Below are 21,067 nucleotides of genomic sequence, written 5' to 3' on the forward strand. Positions count from 1 at the left end.
CCCTTCAAACCTCGTACAAAATTTCAATATATTTCTGGTGACTACCTTATCAGCAACTCATTTTAGTGAACTACCATTTTTAGATGTAATTCAAAACTTGTAAGTTGGATATTAGCCCAAGCAGTCATGAATGGGTTTGAGACTGAGTGACTCCAAGGCAAAGGTTTATAATAATTTAAGCTTCATTAAAAAAAAGAAGACCAGAGTTTACATAGCATTTAAAGTAGAAAAGCCCCCTAGATGATGGCATGTACCTTTCTATGCTAACTGGTCTGTGTTGTGTGTTTGACCAGTGGTGACCTCACCATACTTTGTTGCAGAAAAAAGTTTTTGGTTCAACCCATCACAAATGATGGCGAGAAACACATTGAGACTCAAACAAAATAGCAAGAAGAAGCAGGAAGAGCCCATTATGGACTCCTCTCCCTCCTGACAGCTATTTTCTTCCAGGAAGCTTCTCTTAAGCAAATAAAAATGTTGTTTCAATTTCCAAGCTCCATTTTTTAATCAACAACAAGAAAGGGAAAGACAGAGGCGTAGGAAGGGGGGCGGTGGGGGCGGACGCCCCAGGTGTCATCGCTGAGGGGGGTGACATTCGGCATGCTACCGGCCCACAACTCCCAAGCATACCCCAAGCCGTCAAAGTGTGTGTGTGTGGGGGGGGTGACATAAAAAATTCCACACCAGGTACCACCTGACCTTGCTATGCTTCTGTGGAGGGACAAACAGGGTAAAACCCTAAAGTGATTTTAAAAAAAACAACACCTGTCAGGCACTTGAAGAAGAGGGAGAAAAAGGTAGGCCACTCCCCTGAAGAGAATAAGAAAGGGCAATCAGGATCCATAGTCTGAATATGTGCTTTTACAGGAGTGAAGTTATGAGAGGAAGAGCAGAGTTCATTGGGGGCAGGGGACCTTCCACTGACTGCATGCAGCCTCAGAAGACAGAGTTTGCTTCTTTTGCACAAACTCTCCTGGAAATAAGCTCCACTGAACACAGTGGGACTATCTTCTGATATGTATTAGACCTATATCAGTAATGCTGGGCTAGCTGTCCCCTCTTCCTCCAGAGAAGATGGATTGTCATTACTTTCACACATAGCAGCAGCTATAACTGGATCCAGTGGCAACTAGGATTGCCTGAGGCAATAGCTTTCTAACTTTTTGCTTTTAACTGTTTCAAAGTTACAAATGAATTTAGCCATTATATTTTAAATTAAAGCAAATAGAAGACAGTTAAACAAAACATGCTTGTATTTTCAGGTCTTTCTGCCTGCAATGTGTCATAACCAATATGAAATGGATGAGTCCATTCCTCACCCAGAACCAGAAAAGGCAGAAGGTGAAGATGCTCAGCCTGTTGTGAAGAAAAAAACATCACCAGAAGCATTAAACAGCTTGCATAGCCTAAGGAATGAGTTCTTGATGAATATGCAGAAATTCCTAAGCCACATTCAGAGAACCATACAGCAGATAGAAGGTAAGTCTCAGTCTGATCTTATGTGGGCTTCTTATGTGGTTGGGTGGTGTAAATGTGTGAAATGCAAAAATGAGTTTGTATCCAGTTTCAAAACCAGCTGTTGGACATTCAGGAAGATGGATTTTCAGCTGCATTCTAATCTTCCAGCACTGTTTGTGTAAAAATGGTGACAGGTGCATTCTCCCTATTCACTCTCCTTTTTATATATTTTAATCTCTTCTCTGTACAAAAGTGTGTGTAGGAGGAAATGCTTGTTAGTATCACCTAGGATTGCCATTCGCCTGGAATTTCCCAGACACATCTGGAATACTGCAGTCGTAAGCTCAACAACTTTTCTGTCCGGATTTTCAGTGTTTGAAATATGGCAACCCTAGCTTCACCCAAATTTATTACCTTCACCTTTTCTCCATTCTTTGCTCTCTGGAGAAATTTAGAAGGTTCAAGAAGAGACTTCTCAGTACAATCTATAATGCCATGTCTTCTCTGCTTTCTGATGAAACCGACAAGCTAGGGAATATTCTTGTCTATTTCATTAATGATTGGGACATTTTTACTGTAGCTAATAATGTTTTCTTTCAACAGGGGAAATTAAGTTAGAAATGCCAACCATAAGCTTAGATGGTGATGTGAATGACCTTGCCAATGATCGGGATGTGGTTGATACACTGGAGACACTTGCAGCCAATTGGCTCATGTTGATATCCTCAGCAGATGAAGAGCTTCTGAAAAAGGTCCCCCAGGTAATCTATTTCAGCATTCTGTTTTCCCAGTGGCCAGTTAGGTCTGCTGGGAAGCCCACAAGCAGGCAAGATGGTAACACCCTGTCAGGGAACTGCCATCGGAAAGGCAGGCGGTGGAAGGGCTCTCAGACGCTAAGAGAGACTCAGCAGCAGAGGAAGGCACCAGCAGGGGGAGGGAAAGAGCTCAGAGAGAAAGTGAGTCGGAGGGAGGGCTCCGAGTGACTGCCAGTGAAAACAGTGGAGAAGTCTCAGGACCCCCCATAGGTACACCCACTCCTCGCCGGAAACTGTCGAAGAATCCCGAAGACGTGTTTCCGTTAAGGAACTTTTATGTTGGAGCAGATTCCGCAAACGCCCACTGTCGGATTCTGCTAGCGATTGAGGGAGTCATGTTTAAGGGGGCTTCGCTTAAGGCAGAGTTTGAGAACCATGCCCAAGCTCTGAGGGACTAAGCTTTAACGCACAAGCAGCTCATCATCCCATCACAGCAATCCGACAGTCTCTGAAAGCCGCTTGTGCAAAAGAGGCATCATGAGCAACCCAACCGGAGCCGGAGACGCAGGAGGAGCTGGAGCGGGTCCAAGCCTGGAAGAAAGGTACAGGGTGTCGGAGCTCCAGCTAGCGCTGCAAACGGCGAGGCTCGAAGAGAGGCGGGCTCAGGATGCGGACAAGGGAAAAACCACCCCACTCGCAAGGAAGGTGCCGGGGTTGGTGCAGAAGTTTGGGGGGGATCCCAGAAATTATCAAGCCTTTAGAACAGAGATGCAATACGCCCTCAAGCTGCAGTTTGATGACTTTCCCGATGAGGAATCGAGAGTGGCGTTTATCATTGGGCATCTCGAAGGGGGGGGGCGAAAGACTGGGTGAGGCCCCTGATGGCAGCGAATAATGACGTTCTAAAAGACTCGAGAAAGTTTTTTCGCGCCATGGATCTGATGTTTTCCAGCGAGATTGAGCAAGGGGTGGTGCGCAGACAGTTGATGGCGTGTAAACAGGGGAATCGCTCCGTCCGAGAGTACTGGACAGAGTTTACCATGCTGATCCATAAATTGGGATGGGACCTGACTGCGGAACCGATACAAATGCTGTTCGAAGAAGGTTTATCCGCGGCGGTGAAGGATGAGCTTTCCCGCGCGCCCAGGGCGGAGTCTATGGACCAGCTGACTAAATCCGCGCTCACCATAGGAGCGCGCCAGGAGGCGAGAGCCTTGGAGAAGCAGGAAGGGAAAGGGGAACGTTGGAGTGAGTTCCGCATTCCAGAGATGCCAGAGCACCATTCTCTGCCCATAGAACCGATGGAGATTGGGACAGCGCGCGCGCGCAGAGTTTCAAACACCAACAATGGGGGGAAGAAGGAGGGAAAGAGCGCCAAGAAATGTTTCCTCTGCCAACAGCCAGGTCACTTTGCCAGAGTCTGTCCGCAAAGGAAGGGATGGCAAGGAATGGCGGGAGCTGTTGGGGGTGAAGAAGAGGGGGTTCAGGAGCAGGTAAAAGCCAACGCCTGGTTGCCAGCATCGGGGCACAGCAGCCAGGCCAAAGAGCAGTGAATGTGCCCAAGCCTGAACCCCCAAGACCAGCGCTTGTAGTAGAGGTGGTGCTAGAGCTACCAAACGGACACCCGCTAAAGATAAAGGCGCTATTGGACTCAGGCAGCTCCTGCAATTTTATGAGCAAGGAGTTTGCAGCAGAACACCAGATACAGACGATCCCTTTAAGTAACCCCTTACAGGTCACAACGATTGATGGGAGGGAGCTGTTGGGCGGAGAAGTTAACCAACAGACTGTCCCTATGATAATGAAGGTGGCCAGACACACGGAGGTAATAGCGTTCAATGTGGCCACCCTGGGAGGGGCGCCCATCATATTGGGGATGAGCTGGCTAGCGCTGCATGATCCGCTAGTGGGATGGCACCAGTGGGTAGTTTCCTTTGGGTCAGCACATTGCCTAGCACACTGCAAGGGAGAAGAGGCTCAGGGAGGAGCCAAGGCCACCCTAGCAGGGATGGAAGTAGCTGATAAAGGGAAGGTACCACGACAATACGCCGACCTGGGTAACGTCTTCAGCAAAAGAGAAGCAGATAAACTGCCCCCGCACAGGCCCTTTGACTGTCAAATTAACCTACTCCCAGGAGCCCAGTTACCAGTGGGCAAGCTGTACGCTATGTCCGACCGGGAGATGCAGGAGTTAAGGGAGTTCATTGACAAGAACCTCAAACGAGGTTTCATCAGGGAGTCACGAGTGGTGGGGGGTAGCCCAGTTTTCTTTGTGGACAAAAAAAAACAACAACGGATAAACCCAGGCTTGTAGTTGATTACAGGGCCGTGAATGCCGTGTCAGAACCCGTGACATTCCCCATGCCAAGAATCGATGACATTTTGAACCGAGTGAGGAAGGGGAAAATCTTTACCAAACTGGACCTGAGGGGGGCGTATAACCTGATACGAATGAGAAAGGGAGACGAATGGAAAACTACCATGTTCACCCCCCTGGGGGCCTTTGAGTATCTCGTTATGCCCTTCGGTCTACAAGCAGGCTCAGCCTGCTTTCAATCGTTCATGAATCACGTACTGGGACCTTTACAAAAACTGTGTGGCATTTTTGGTTGACGTATTGGTGTACTCAGAGAATGAGGAGCAGCATGTGCGGGACGTAAGAGGGGTACTGAGCAGGCTGCAAACAAACCAGCTGTGGGTGAAACTGGAGAAATGTCAGTTTCATACCAGAGAGGTGGAATTCCTGGGGTACCGTTTATCAGACAAAGGATTGGCCATGGATCCCAGCAAGGTTCAAGCGGTACTGGAATGGAAGACACCGAAGACCAAAAAGGACGTACAAAGGTTCCTGGGGTTCGGAAACTTCTACCGGAAGTTTATCAAGAACTTTGCCCACTTAACGGCGCCCATCACTGACTGTCTCAGCAGCAAAAAGAAATTTGTCTGGACGGAAGAGGCGCAGCGAGCATTCGAAAGATTAAAAAGGGCGTTCGCGTCGGAAGAACAACTTTTGCACGTGGATCTGCAACAACCGATGAGAGTGGAAACAGATGCATCAGACCGCGCGGTGGGGGCGGTGCTTCTTCAGCCGGGAAAGGATACGTCGGAATGGAGACCGTGTGCATTCTTCTCTCGGAAACTGAACAAGTCTGAGAGGAATTACACCGTGTACGACCGAGAACTGCTCGCCATTCATGAGGCGTTCCGGAGGTGGCGACACTTGCTGATCGGAGCGCAGCACAAGGTCCAAGTGTGCACTGACCACAAAAATCTAGAATACTGGAGAACTGCCCGAGTACTGAACCAGAGACAAGTGAGATGGGCCCAGGAGTTCTCCAAATTCAACTTTGAGATTTGTTACATGCCAGGGGCAGAGAATGTCAGAGCGGACGCCCTCTCTCGAAAACCCGAGTATTTAGAGGGGGAGGGAGCGCCCGAGGAGAGACATATCATCCCAGAGGACCGCTGGGTGTGTGGGGCGGCATTGGTGGGGCCGAGAGAATTGGTGGAGGGAACCCAGAATGATGAATACGCCCAAGATAAGCTCAGAGGACTTCGGGGAGGTGGAGAGAACACAGGGGGTTTTGAGGAAAGGAACGGAGTGTTGTATTACAAGGGGGCACTGTACATACCCGAAGGAGAATTGAGGGGGCGGGTACTCAAACAATTGCACGACAGCCCCACAGCGGGGCACTTCGGGCAACATAAAACCATGTGGTTGGTTACCAGGGAGTTTTGGTGGCCCAAGGTGAGGGAAGACGTACGGGAATATGTAAGGGGATGCGACCGTTGCCAGAGGGCAAAAGGGGAGAGGCTGGCACCGGCGGGGCTACTGGAACCCTTACCCACACCAGAAAGGCCATGGGAGGCAGTATCCATAGATTTTATGACGGATCTGCCAAAATCCAAGGGGAAAACAGCTGTCATGGTGGTAATAGACCTATTGACCAAGATGTGCCACTTTATAGCCTGCTCGCATGCGGTCACAGCAGAAGAAACCGCCAAGTTGTTTGTAAAACATATTTTTAGGTTGCATGGCGCCCCCTTGAGGGTGGTCTCAGACCGAGGGAAACAATTTACTTCCAGGTTCTGGAGGAAGCTCATGAGCTTACTGCACGTGGAAGTCAATTTTTCGACTGCCCGACACCCGGAAACGAATGGGCAGGCAGAAAGGGCGAACGGCATTCTACAACAATACCTGAGGTGTTATGTAAATGACAGAGAAAATGATTGGGTAGATAAGCTGGCTCTGGCAGAATTTGCCTATAACAACGCGGAGCATGTGTCCACAGGGATGAGTCCCTTCCTGGCAAATTATGGGTGTCATCCCAGGGCATTTCCAGGAGAGGGAGGGGAAAGATGGAGTGTCCCGGCAGCGGAACACTTTGTAGAAGAGATGGAAGCGATCCACAAGCAGCTCCAGCTTAATTTAGAGAGGGCCAAAGAAGAATACAAGAAGCAAGCAGACAGAAACAGACGGGAAGGTGAAACCATAAGGGTGGGGGACCGGGTGTGGTTATCCACCCAAGGGTTGCCGTTTAAGGGGGGATGTAAGAAATTGAAACCTAAACGGCTGGGACCATTTGAGGCGATACAACAAGTCAACCCAGTGGCATTCAAACTTAGGTTGCCCAACCACATGAAACTGCACCCAGTTTTTCACAGGTCCTTACTGTCGCCGCACCGAGGGGGGCGGGAGTGGGGGGGACGTGAGAGGGAGGTCATTCAAACACCAGTGATAGAAGAAAGGGAACGCAACAATCATGTGGCAGGAATCGTCGATTCCAGGTGGAAGGGGGATCGGGTGGAATATCTGGTAGAATGGGAAGGAGAACCGGAGGCAGAGAACACCTGGGTACCAGCAGAGGAGGTCAATGACGAGGTTTTAATAGAAACGTTTCATCAACGGTTCCCAAGGAAACCGCAGCCGCTAACACGGTTCAGGAGGGAATACTTAGGCACTACCGATGAGGAAGAGGAGTTCGAAGGGTTCCCAGAATCAGGGCTGGAAGAAGGTGTAGATTCCGATGAGGAGGAATACTTGGGGGGAGGAGACGGAAGTCAGTGGAAAGAAGTGTTCGAGTCCTCTGACGATGAGGAAAGTTCTTTCCGGGGTTTTCCGCCCTCACCGCCCGTAGAGGAGGGGGCGGGAGGGGGTGAAGAGGGCCCTGGAGGGGAGGTGGATGTCAGGGAACTGCCATTGGAAAGGCAGGCGGTGGAAGGGCTCTCAGACGCTAAAAGAGACTCAGCAGCAGAGGAAGGCACCAGCAGGGGGAGGGAAAGAGCTCAGAGAGAAAGTGAGTCGGAGGGAGGGCTCCGAGAGACTGCCAGTGAAAACAGTGGAGAAGTCTCAGGACCCCCCAAGGACCCCCATAGGTACACCCACTCCTCGCCGGAAACTGTCTCGCCGAGAATCCCGAAGACGTGTTTCCGTTAAGGAACTTTTATGTTGGAGCAGATTCCGCAAATGCCCACTGTCGGATTCTGCTAGCGATTGAGGGAGTCATGTTTAAGGGGGCTCCGCTTAAGGCAGAGTTTGAGAACCATGCCCAAGCTCTGAGGGACTAAGCTTTAACGCACAAGCAGCTCATCATCCCATCACACACCCATTCTCCTGTGGTCTGTTCCTAGCATCTGATATTCTGAGGTTTATTGTTTCTCTGTCTTAGGTGTCTGAGGATGGGTTAACATAGAAAGGCAGGGAAACTGTGTGGTTGATTTTTAGCCAGATGCTAATCCCTGAGTTCCTCCTCCAGCTCTTTTCCCACTTTCAACCAGGACAGCAACACTTCCAAGCAGCTTCTCAGCTTTTTATACTTCTTTCTTTTACCTCAAATACATCAAGAACACACTCAGTATTGCTGCAGACTTCCTGAGCTGCCAATTGGTAAATCCAGATGTTTATTTCACAGATAGCGTTTCAGAGCTTCTAGGAGTGCTTTGAAACTCTTGGACCTGTTGCATCTCCAGCAAATACAAAGACACCCTGATTTATTGCCCTAAGTCACTCTAGCTTGTGCTAGGCTTCCTCAAAAGCGGAGGGGTTTCCCTCTTTTGCTTCTCTCTGGTCCTGATATGTTAAGAGGGACATCTTCTCAGCACTTTTCTGTCTACAGCTTGGTAACAGATGGAACTAGAGGAGGCGCTCACAGGACCAGCACCTGGTTAAAAACCTATCATACTGTTTCCCTGCCATATTAGGCAATAGAGGGAGTTAACTAGTAGTAGGAGTAGTAGTAACATTTATACCCCGCCCTTCTGACTGGATTGACTGACTGACATTCTAATGGATGTCTTGTTCAACCCAAACCACAAAGAACTTTCATGGTAAGTGCCTGAAACTCCTTTCTAAATGTAGAGGTTCAGTTTACTTTTCAAGGTTTATGGCCATTGACAGATCTATTTCATTTGCACAAATTATGTCTTGCAACTTAGGACAGCTAGCAAAGTAGTAAGATAAAGTAAAAATACAATAAAAACAGAAAAATAAAAACACACATATAAACTAACAAAGCAGTAATTGTCCAAACAGACAGTAAAAATAAAAATCTGCTCTCAAGTTAATATTATCAGTTCTTAAAAGCTGTCACCTAAATGATACTATCAAGTGGTCCAGTGGGCATTCCAAATTTGAGAAGCCATAGTTATACCTTTTCCAGCTCATTTTCTGGTTTTATTTGTTCCATTTTTGAGGAGAAATGACTAGAAGTGAATATGTCTGTATGTATTGTGTAGCTCAGAGTGGTCAGACACGTGGCCCATTGGGTTGTATGTGGCCCTCGAGGCTCTTTTTGGTGGCCCTCAAGCTCCCCACCCTCTACCTCTGCCAGGGCAGCACGGCCAGGCGGGTGGCCTAAGGCAGGCTGCTGCTGCTCTGCTGCTGGAGGAGCTCTGTGGAGCCACCAGGCTGCGCTCTTGAGCCCACTTGGAGCATAGCTGTGTCCCCAGGGCTCCAGAGCACCAGAGCCCCCCAGGGAGCAAACAGTGCAGAGAAGAAGTGTGGAGTGGGCAGATATCTGTGTATGTTTCAGAATGGAATACTTCGCTTTCTTTTTTGCAATACAGAGAAGTTTGCGCTTTGGGTGGGTGTCTGTGAACAAGCGTTTTCAAATATGAACTTCATAAAGTCCAAAACTTGAAACAATTTAGCAGACAATTCACTTGAGAGTTGCCTGTGGATGTTAACAATTAACCTCAAGGCATTGATCAACTTGTGAAGAATTCTCTAGCTCAAACATCTCATTGATGCCTGTGTTGTTAACAAAAGCGCAGGCGTCTGTTTTGTATTAAATCTGTGTAATCAATAAATATATTAAATTGTGTATTTAATTCAATATATTAATTTGTATTTAAATATTAATATTTAATTAAATACATTAATTGTGTATATTCAATAATATTAACTATATTGCAAACATTTTAATTCACGATAAGGAAATTTAATTTTGTGTGTGGCCCCCAGGTACTGTGTCAAAGGAATTTTGTGGATCATTTGTTTTGAGAGGTTGGACCGCCCTGTTGTAGTTGTTTTACTATACAGCTTGCTTCCCTGTGTGCTACCGGCTGGACACAAAAATGTTGCAGTATATGGATCCATGGGAAAAACACCCTGCAGGCTTACTGATCAGAGTTTGTGTGATGTGTCTGCCTTTGGAATAAAGTACCTGGTCTCATCTTAGTTCCTTTCATCCTCAGGGGAATGGCCCACTAGCTGAGATTGACCTGTGGCGAGAGAGAAATGCTACCTTGAGTGCCCTCACTCAACAGCTCAAACTGCCCTTAGTCAAAAAGGTCTTGGAAGTGCTCACGGCAGCTAACATAGCAATTGTGGATAGCTTGCAGATAGTCATAAATGAGCTCTGCAAGCACCATGTGGAGGCAGTTGATAATGTGAGGTTCCTTTCTACTCTTGAACGACACCTAAAGGTAGGTTTTGATCAGCTGTATATGTAACATTCAGTTGCAGCAGGGCACTGTCCAACAATGTCCAAAGGTTTTGGATACAGAGTTCATAATTTTTTAACACCTCATGATGACTCATTTGTACATCACAGTAATCCATAAAACATACTTTGCCATACATGCCCACTTTGCTCCTGTCTACTAGCAATGAGAGGAAAGAAGTCACATTCCTCTAGATTGGTGTTATGAGCCAACCAGGGATTGTGGTTTGGCTCCCTCCAAACAAGCTATGGCGGCACACCAAGGTTTATTCTTGGCTTACTAGTCGTGCTTTGTTTAAGCAAAACAAACCACAGTTCCTGGTTTGGATGTAATGCTAAGCTATGGTTCACTGTTTGCTGCCTCTGCATATTCATGGAGGAGCAAAGAGGGACTGCACAGTAAGCTAGGGTTAATGGCTTATTGCAGAGTACAAACACAGCCAACAACACTCTATTATCATCTAGGAGCAATAGCAGCTGCTTCTTGTAGCAAAGGGCCTTTGTCTTAAATCATTGGTGCTACCAGGAACTGAATCTAGGGCCATTTGCTTGCAAACCATCTAATGTATCACCTCTAAAAAAACAACAACCTGGAGATGCAATTAAGGGTACCAACAACTCCCCCCCCCCCTTTATGTATTGGAATAGCCTGTGTCACTTTCTGGACAGAGTTTGTAAATAGTGACAACAGCATTAGAGACTCAGAATGGTGCAGCCAAGCAGCCCCAAGGCTGCTCAAATCCTTTAGGAGATGAAATAAGGGGACTTCCTTTCCCCCGAGTAGTGTTCCTGATCAGGTACCATCTTGGATATGTTTAATTAATTCAGTAGAGCCTTTCTGTTGGGGGCCCTTAGTGACCCTACTATGCACTCCCTACCCTTTTCCTTTTCATTTCTTTGGGCTGTACCTCATTTTATAGTTCCAAAAACATGTGTCCTATTCCTTCATACTTTTTTTTTTTTTTTTACAATATTTGCCATTGACTCAACAGAATTTAACACACGGCACTGGCTTCAACATTGTCTTGGATACAATTCCCTCACTGATGAATGCCTTGAGAATGGTGTGGATTATTTCACGGCACTACAACAAGGATGAAAGGATGATCCCCCTAATGGAAAGGATTGCCTGGGAGATCTCGGCAAGGGTCTGCAAGGTTGTGGATCTACGGACTTTGTTCAAGTATGTGGCATTTCCTTCTGTAAACTAAGCTAAAGTCTTGTTCTCAGGACCTTGCACCAGTTACTTTGCTCACCCAGGTTGAGTGCAACTCCCTGCAGATCAGGAGCCATCCTCAGGAATGTGTGCTGCAGTGTAAATCTGGTTTTTCATCACTTACCTGCCTCATCACTAGACCATTCTTTAGAGTTACACCCACTGCATAGCACAACATGCCATTTTTTGTAGTGCCAGGGTCCAAAGGTTATTCGTTTCTATGATGAAAGGCAAGAAATACCGTATTTTTTGCACCATAACACTCACTTTTTTCCTCCTAGAAAGTAAGGGGAAATGCCTGTGCGTGTTATGGAGGGAATGCCTACGGGTGGCATGCCTACGGATTTTCCTCCTCTAAAAATTACGTGCGTGTTATGGTCGGGTGCGTGTTATAGAGCGAAAAATACGGTACATTGAATCTTTTGAGTGTTGAATATGGCTGTCTTTTCTTTTTGAATTTTGGATCAATTTCCCCCCGTGCTCATAGGGAAGACAGGCAGCTTGCAAAAACTAAAATGATAGAAGCCAAACGGACCCTTGAAATTTGGAAGGAGTCCTATTTTGACATCCGTGCCAAAATTGAAGCTTCAGGAAGAGACGCAAGATGGGAATTTGACAGGAAGCGTTTATTTGAAAAAACAGATTATATGGCCATAATCTGTCAAGACCTCTATAACATATTGCAGGTAAGAACATGCATGAATTATTGAAGAATAGGGTTTTCTTTACATCATTTGTTGAGCCCAGTCTCAGGTCTCCTAATGTGTGCTGGAGTTTCAAGACACACGCAGAGCTCCAAAGACGCACAGGCTTTCCTCACATCTTTTGAGAGCCAGTGTGGTGTAGTGGTTAAGAGTGGTCGTCTCGTAATCTGGGGAACTGGGTTTGCGTCTCTGCTCCTCCACCTGCAGCTGCTGGGTGACCTTGGGCCAGTCACACTTCTTTGAAGTCTCTCAGCCCCACTCACCTCACAGAGTGTTTGTTGTGGGGGAGGAAGGGAAAGGAAATTGTTAGCCGCTTTGAGACTCCTTAAAGGGAGTGAAAGGAGGGATATCAAATCCAAACTCTTCTTCTTCTTGCACAAGAGCAATGACATTAATTTTCTCCTTGTGTGGACTCAGAATTTAAAATTTCACTTTAACAAAGCATCAAGGAGAGCTGGTGTTTTTTGTTTTGTTCTTTATTAGATCACTGATGGGTTTGCCACTCTGAGTTCCTACAAGTGGGATATAAATTTAATAAAATAAATGAATAAATTGGCCAAAACTGATGGCTGGAGTCTGGACTCGATCTGCAGCAAAATGAGGTGCTGTAAGGCTCGTGATAGAATAACTTCAGACTGCAGGGGGAAAATCACATTTCTTAATATTACCCTACATGAGAAACTCTCTGCAACACCACCCCAAACATCTGAACACTGGCTTCCATTCATTTCACTGTCCAATATTGGCTTCTCTCTTGAAACATGTTTTATTGGGCCACAACTTTGCTGGCCTCTGGAATGGCTGCAATATACTCTCTTGCATTGCCCTACATATGTCCATGTACTTGCTTTGATCTGCAGAATTGCTACAATTACAAGTGCTACATAATACTCATTCTCTACTTGCAATAAATTGATCTATTAGTGTGGCAGCCCCTACACTTTGGAACTCCCTGCCTGTTGACATGCAGCAGGCTCTTTTGCCATACTCCTTTCGGTGCCTGCTTAATACATCTTTGTGTGCTGGCAAGCCAACCCAGAAATGTAGAGTGTTGACATATGTTTTAATCCCTTTTTAGCTTACTGTTTATTTTAATTATCTTCTGTTTTTTTAAAAGAGTGAATCACTTTACAGGTTTTATTACAATCAAAAGGTATATAAATTTTGTTAAATGAAGTGCATTTGTTATTATCTAATCCCTACTTCCTTTTTGTTGTCATAAATATATTTGTGCATTCCTCTCCCACCTTCTTTTCCCTTGTATCCCATCCCCTTCTTCTCCTTTTCTTCATTACATAGTTTTAAAAAAATCAATAAAAACATTTCATACAGTTTGTAAGGATGCAATTTTTTAAAAACAATCATGCGCACACAAACAAAAAAACCCTCCATAGAAGCAGAAAAGGAGCCCAGCAGGCAAAAAGGATAGGCTAGTTTCTGTTTGCAGTAAGGTTTTTTTCTTTTGCTTGGGAGAGTGCTATTCCTTACCTGTTGGCTGAGGTGATACAATTCATTCAGTCACCACTTTCCGCATTGTGTATAGACCTAGCCAGACCTGTCCCTGTGCTTCAGGATCATTTGTCTTGCTGCTGAAACAACTTCTTAGTTACTTCAAGTGACAATTTCACAGCACTCAGACAGTTTTTGTCAGCTGCTTGATGGCCGATCCTTAACCAGAAACTCTCTGGGTTTCTTGTCTGGCTTCTCAGACTAGCTCAGTTCCCATCTTCCTTTCTGGGAAAAATAAAGCACAAATTGAAAGCCACTAGAAATTATATCTGCCTACACACCAGCTTTTTTGTACCCTGATAGGTTATGGAAGAGTTTTACAACATCTTTGGTCCTGAACTGAAAGCTGTCACTGGGGATCCAAAGCGCATTGATGAAGTCTTGCGACGAGTTGACGGTCTTGTCAGTCCTATGGAGGTTCTGACCTTTGAGCCTTTCAACATCAGATGTGCAACTCAATGGAAGATAGTTATGGAGGAATTTAAAATGGAAGTTTTGGTAAGGAGCAGAAGCTTTGATTTGTATTTTTCTAGCTACTCACTAGAACCCCTTGTCTTCCTGCTAGAACCCCTGAACAATAAGAATTTGACCTACAAGCCCCTTCAGTCCTTCTATGAAGTGATCTGTGAAAGAGCAGTTTGCATTTAGTATGGCGTTTGGAAACCTGAGCGGTTATTTTATTGTGTTAGGACTGCCAGCCATGCCTGCCATTGATAAATGAGAATGCCCCCCTTGTTAACTTCCCTTTCTTAATTTTTAGGATATAGAAAAAGAAGCAAAGAGCTTCATTGATGATTCTTTTAAGACTCTTCGTTCAGCAGAAGCTGCTTTTGACATGCTCTTAAACTTCAAACACATCCGCTCTCGAGAGGCCATTAATAAGCAGATGATGATGAAATTCAATGACATTTTGGCACAGTATTGTAAAGAGGTATTTGCTGTTCCTTTCCAGCCATGACTCCTTAGATCTTTTGGTGCCCTTTGTGAAATAGCATCTCACCTCAAAGTTTTATGCAGGAGCTGCTGAGACTGGTGACTCCCTTCTTATTCCCTATCCTGCCTTGCATGTTAAGGAGTAGCACCTCTCTCCCCGGGTAAGACCAGCTACCTGCTGTGTTGGGAAGCTGGGAAACAACAGAGCCCCACCCAAGCTGCTTTGCATCAACAGCCACGGATGTTGAGTCCTCCTTTCTCATAGCTGCATCAATCTTAAGGACTCCCCCAGTGGTGAGACTGGTCTTGATACCATAATAATTAACAACAGGGGTGACTTTCCTGGATTTCTTTGCTCACAGGGAAGTAGTCACCCTTTGTTTGTTTGTTTGTTTAAAAATCACATTAAAGCACTTCTTAAAAACTAGTAATAAGAGCCTATGAGTGAGTGGTATCTCTTGTTGATATAGATGACATAGGCACAATTCAAATAGGCACTGAGACACTCAAGCAACTACACGCACCTATCAAAATGCTCTGGGACTCTGTCGGGGGGGGGGGAGTCTTGTTTCTCTACTAAGAGTAGAGTACTAAGAGTAGAGGGGTTGCATTTTGGGACAAGACAGTTCCTCTGCAGCAATAGCATGGCACAAAAACTTCTGAAGATGGTGATTCTCCCCAGATCTTTCTCAGAGTTTAAAAAGCCTCAAAAAATGTGGGCTTTTATATAGATTGTGGATGGGAAATGGTCAGTTCTATTAACAGAATTTTGAAATCCCTTGGGCCTAGGTTATATATTGTAAGGTACTGGGAGGGTGTCTGAAACAAACATATCCAGTAGTTAGACTCTGCCACCTTAACTCCTGCCCCACCAGTGCTCAGCTACCACTGAAAACTGGGCAGAGTGAGCTCTAGGCTCTGTAGGTACCCTCCAAACTGCAGTTCTAGCTAGTCCGTGTCCACCAGGCTGTCTAAAGCCTCAGTGCTTGTACTACAGTCTGAGCAACTAGCCTCTAGGTTGAGGACACTAGGTTCTGGTTCCCTTTCCCTAACTGCTAGCTTGGATCTTGCTCCCTGCCTAGCTTTGTCTACTCACCTGACTTTGGCCCTCCTGATCTTTGTTTGATGTCCTGGGACTTGTCCCAACCTGTTTTGGACATGCAGCTACTTCTGACCCCATTTGGATTAAGAGGTGACTCCCTCACTTCCTGGATCTTGGCTGCCTGAAGCCTGACCCTACTGAAATCTGACCTGTAGCATCTATAGATGTTGCTAATGATGAAACAAAGAATTTTGCCTAGTAAGATGATAAATATCTTTTTTTTAATTCACAGGTTGAGATAGTTAACAACATATTCGTCAGTAACCTTTCCAACCCACCTTTATGCAAAAACCACCCTCCAGTGGCAGGAGCAATTTACTGGGCACGAACTCTTTTCTACCGTATAAAGCACACCATTGTTCGATTCCAAGAAGTAGAGGAGCTGCTGGCTAGTGAGCGTGGAAAGGAGGTGGGCTGGAGTTTTGTTACTAGTGAATAATAATGCACATTAGTATATATCAGAAACAGCATTTCAGTGAACTGGAAAGTTCAAAGTACATTGTTTTGGAATGGGAAGTTGCTGAATAACATTCTTGTTTTCATTTTTCAATATTGTTCTGTAAGCTGCTCTGGGATTTGCTTTGGGATGTAGAGCAAGACAGAAGAATGTTCAATGAATAAAAATGAAAAGATGAACTGCAGAAAGTAAAAGCTCTCTTGTCTGACCTGGGGTATTTTAGGTGAAACAAAAATACCTTGAAGTGGCAAAGAGAATGAAAGAATATGAAGATTTGAAATATGACCAGTGGAGAGATAACACAGAAGATAAGCTCCCAATTCTATTGAAAAAAACTCTCCTTGCTAAAGTTCATCCTTCTGGAGCTATTATTCAGGCTAATCCAGAGACCCGTGAGCAGGTGGCTATAATTTTTTTCTTGTTCCAGCCCTTTGCATAGCCTTGGGAAGATAAGGATCTTGCATAATAATTTTCAGTTTAATAAATTTCTGTTTCTATTTGGCAACATTTCTTTCCCCTTTTGGTTTATGTTTTGACACATTGTCCTCCTTTCCGTGGTGGTTGATCTTCTGGGATGTAGAGTCCACGTACTGAAGAGATGGACACTGGAGAGAAAACTACTCGTTTCACAGTTAACTTTTCTCCCAAACTTCGAGAGATCATCAATGAAACAAAATATATGGAACAACTTGGATTTCCAGTGCCTGAAATAGCCAGGAATGTGGCCCTTCAGGAGGACAAATTGCTTAGGTAAGGATATCATGTGAATCTGCTCTTGTCAGAGTACATGGCAAGGGTGAAGCTGTTGGTTCTCCTTCATTGGTGGAGAGCATTCTGTTGCAAATCATTCCTCCTGTTTCCTCTGGTAGAGTCAAGCAAATCGGTAGACTTTGTTGCTTCAATTGGTGGAAAGCCCTTTCAGTTCTGGTCCTGCCTGCTCAGTGCTCACAGGCTTAGAGAGGAGATTTCCTCCATCTTTGTGTTTTTGGCTTGTTGCTTGCTCAGCTCAGTAGCAGGTTGGTCTTGACAGGAAAGGCAGAGATTCACCTCTTTGATGCTTTCAACTGTTGTTCATAGGGCAGGACTGGCCCTAGTACTAGGCAGAGTGGGCGTCTGCCTTGGGCAGCTGGTTCTGAGAGGGATATGTGTATGCATTATTTGTTATTGTTCGTATTTATCAATCACCTTCCAATTAAGTTCCAAGGCAATGCACAAACTATAATTAAAAAAAAGAAGTCTAAAAATGGCATGAGGAAAACCAGAAGGCAAATTTAAAAACAAAACAAAGTTGACACCCATGACATTTTCCGTCCAGCTGAGAAAGCCCATGGAACAAAAAAAGTATTCAACTGTTTCTAGAAAGTGCAGATTGTGACTTGGCAGGAACGCTAACCTACAGAATAGGGGCAGCCACACTGAAAGCCCTGCTCCAAATTACTGTGGAGCAGGCTTCTGGTATCTTCCCAACTGGAAGGAAAGAGACCTATGGGATATAGAGGGGATAAGGTCATCACTCAGTGTGGGGCACCATCATATCCTTCAACTCAGGCAGCAAAATATATTGGGCTTGCCCTCTTGAAGAAGTAATAATAGCTGCTCCCAAGTGTCACCAGAAGGGAAAAGATGGCTAAGTACTGCACACAATGTAATGTCCTTAAGAGTCGCTGAGAATTTTCAAGGGTCAGGGGTTCAGAAGGAGAGACACAGGAGGGGGAGCAAATGGAGAGTGAGGAGGAGGAGTACGAGGGGGGCGCAGGCAGTGACAGTGGCCAGAGTTATTCCACAAGCCTCTCTAGCGAATCGGAGGACTCACAGAAGGGAGCGCCGGTGGCCAGAGCAAGGGAGATTCCAAGGGAGAAACCTCAAGAGGGAGGGGCCAGCGGGGAGTCTCTGAACAGCAGCTGGAGATCAGGGCCAGCGTCTCCACCAGAGCGCAGTGGGGAGGGGGAGTCCCAGGAGTCGGGACCAGTGTCCTCACCACCAGAGGGAGGAGAGGAGTCAGGTTTGGCAACACCCACATCAGGAAGCGGGGAAACGGTCAGAAGGAAAGTCACCGGCTGGGCGCGCGCGCCAAGTTCAAATGTACAGGAGCGCGGCACAGCGGGGAGCCCGGGAAGGGAGCCAGGTCCTAAAGCCCGCCGGAGGGAGGGGCAAGACTCAGGAGGCTCCGCGTCAGAGGAGTCCAGGAAGGAGGGAACCCCAGAGGGCAGAAGGACCCAACGCAGGAAAGAGCAGCGCAAGAGGTGGAGCCGGGCTAGAATCTTAAACTGGTGTGGGTGGAGCAGTGAGTCAGAGGGGACTTAGCCGGTCTAGCGTTAAGACGTGGGCCTGCGCGCCCAGAGCTTGGAAATGGAAACTAAACTTCAATAAAGACTTTTGTATATAATATCCACTGGGCGTTGGTCCTCTGTGAGCTGGGACCTAGCGGCAGTCCTGACAGTAAGTCCCCTCTCCATTTTCACCAATTTTGCAACCTCGTGGAGTGCGGGAAAGCAGCGAGGGGTGAAGATTGGTGCTTCGCGAGCTCACGAAAAACAGGGAAATGACTACCGAAGAGAGGATAGCGAGTTTGCAAAACGCAGTGACGCAGTTGACTGCAGAAATTGCGGCTTCCAGAAAGAAAGAACAGGAAGCAGCTGCTGCCTGCCAGGATCTGCGAACCAGGTTAGAAGTGCTAAGTACACAGAGGCTACCAGCCACCAGACCAGAAGGGATTGGGCTGGGAAACAGAGGAGGGAGCCTGGTATCTCACTTCAATGGGGACCTGCAGGAGTATCCTAACTTCAGAGCAGATGTGATTTATACATTGCAGCTGCTTGACAAAGACTTTAAAAATGAGGGAGAGAAAGTGGGATTTATTATTTCGCATTTGCGGGGGGAGGCAAAATCGTGGCTGCGCAATCTATGGAGAGACAAGGATCCAGCCCTCCAAAATGCGGCTGCCTTCATTAAAGTGATGGATGCGTGTTTTTTATCTGAGATTGATGTGGATATCGCTAGGAGGGAGATTCACGGACTAAGACAAGGTAAAGCCACTGTGAGGCAATATCATTCACGTTTTTTCGGATTGGTGAATGTACTAGCCTGGGAGAAAGAATCGCCTGCCGTCAGAGACCTGTTCTGGGAGGGGTTGAGCGGAGCTGTGAAAGATGAGATCGCAAGGGGGGGAAGACCCCAAACCACCAAGGAAGTGGTGGAACGGGCACTCTCCATTGGGGTTCGGTTGGAAGGACGCCCTTGGGGCAGGGAGGAAGGGCATTTGGGACGCACGCCAGCGAGAGGACTGCCTCCCTTCCCCAAGGAGGCGGCGCGCGCTCGATCCATGCCTCCGCTGGGAGGGGGAGAGGAGCCGATGGAGATAGGTGGTGCTAAGGCTCACTCCACAGTCGGAGCCCTAACTCCGGGAGCAGTCAAGATGAAGCCTCCTAGAGGAACCAGGAAGTGCTACATCTGCGACAGTGCTCAGCATATGGCAAAAGAGTGTCCCCAGCGGTTTCACAAGCATACTGCAGCCGCAGCGACAGTAACAGACGCAATTCAGCAGAGGGAGTCGCAGCAGGAAAACTCCACTGTCTGGCTGGAGATGGCGTCTCTGGGGACCAGCCAGACAAGTCAGTGAAGCAATCCCCAGGGATCTTACAGCCCACCGACCCCCTCCCACCCAAACCAGTAGTGCAGCTCACCGCATCCCTTCAGCTCCCCAATGGGCTACTTGTGGAAATTCCCATCACCATCGACTCGGGGAGCAATGCAGATTTTATAGACATGCAGTTCCTCCAGCAACATGGCATAGCCCTTCTGCCAGCGGCGGTACCTCTGAAAGTCGTCACAGTGGACGGCAGGGAGCTACTGGGAGGGCAAGTGCTACAGCAGACGCCGCCAATGGTGATGCGCATTGGAAACCACCGTGAGGTCATCAGCTTCAACGTCACCCGCCTGTCAGACACGCCCATAGTGTTGGGAATGAGTTGGCTGGATAGGCACAGCCCGGCATTAGCTTGGTACCAGCGGCAACTGACCTTCGGCTCCTCTTACTGCGCAGAACACTGCATCCTGGCGGACTTGGAAGATGAGGGGCACGAGGATGGACCACAGCTGAACTTGGGCATGTTGCAAGCGGTGCCTAACAAATACAAGGAGTTTTTGGAGGTCTTCTGCGAGAAAGAGGCGGATAAGCTGCCACCCCACAGACCCTACGACTGCAAGATCGACCTCCTGCCCGGGGCGACGCTCCCGACGGGGAAACTGTACTCCATGTCTGAGGATGAATTGCAAGAGCTCAGGGAGTTCATAGATCACAACCTGAAGCGGGGATTCATCCGGGAGTCCAAGGCGGCAGGAGGCAGTCCCGTGTTCTTTGTAAAGAAGCGGGACACGCCCCAAAAGAGGCTGGTCGTTGATTTCCGCTTCTTGAACCTCAAGACCAAGCCCTCAGCATTCCCTATGCCCAAGATCGATGACCTGCTGGCGACGGTGAGGAAGGGTCGCATCTTTACCAAGTTGGATCTGCGCGGAGCGTACAATCTCATTCGCGTACGGGAAGGCGACGAGTGGAAAACAACCATGTTTACGCCGCTGGGCACTTATGAATACAGAGTTATGCCTTTTGGATTAAAAAATGGTTCCCACTGCTTTCAAGCCTTCATGCATCATGTCTTGGCGGGTCTCCTCTACAAGAAGTGCGTCTGCTTCCTGGATGACATCCTAATCTTCTCGGAATCGCCGGAGGCTCACGAGAGAGATGTTAGGGAAGTTCTGCAGAGGCTGCGGGAGCACAGGCTGTACGCCAAGCTGGAGAAGTGCCAGTTCGACAAGACGGAGGTGGATTTCTTGGGCTACAAACTGTCCGACAAGGGACTGGCTATGGACGGTGCCAAGGTACGTGCAGTAATGGATTGGAAGAGCCCACGCAATAGGAAGGAAGTACAGAGGTTTGTCGGTTTTGCCAACTTTTATCGCAAGTTCATCAAGGGTTTCGCCATGCAGACAG

The 21,067-nt window shown here is 47.1% G+C and overlaps 1 protein-coding gene across 2 annotated transcripts in view; it reads left to right on the forward strand.

Moving 5' to 3' along the window:
• DNAH10 (dynein axonemal heavy chain 10) overlaps positions 1 to 21,067 on the forward strand; it is a 141,559-nt gene that overhangs the window by 15,484 nt on the left and 105,008 nt on the right. For both annotated transcript variants that reach the window (XM_083716644.1, XM_083716645.1), the window contains 10 exons: positions 1,263 to 1,479; positions 2,062 to 2,219; positions 9,909 to 10,139; positions 11,149 to 11,339; positions 11,860 to 12,058; positions 13,889 to 14,083; positions 14,346 to 14,516; positions 15,853 to 16,029; positions 16,301 to 16,477; positions 16,658 to 16,827. In XM_083716644.1, the coding sequence (XP_083572770.1) occupies positions 1,263 to 1,479; positions 2,062 to 2,219; positions 9,909 to 10,139; positions 11,149 to 11,339; positions 11,860 to 12,058; positions 13,889 to 14,083; positions 14,346 to 14,516; positions 15,853 to 16,029; positions 16,301 to 16,477; positions 16,658 to 16,827 (1,886 nt within the window). The remainder of the gene's footprint in view (positions 1 to 1,262; positions 1,480 to 2,061; positions 2,220 to 9,908; positions 10,140 to 11,148; positions 11,340 to 11,859; positions 12,059 to 13,888; positions 14,084 to 14,345; positions 14,517 to 15,852; positions 16,030 to 16,300; positions 16,478 to 16,657; positions 16,828 to 21,067) is intronic.

The sequence above is a fragment of the Podarcis gaigeae genome (genome assembly GCF_964106915.1).
Source record: "Podarcis gaigeae genome assembly, chromosome: 16".
Classification (NCBI taxonomy): domain Eukaryota; kingdom Metazoa; phylum Chordata; class Lepidosauria; order Squamata; family Lacertidae; genus Podarcis; species Podarcis gaigeae.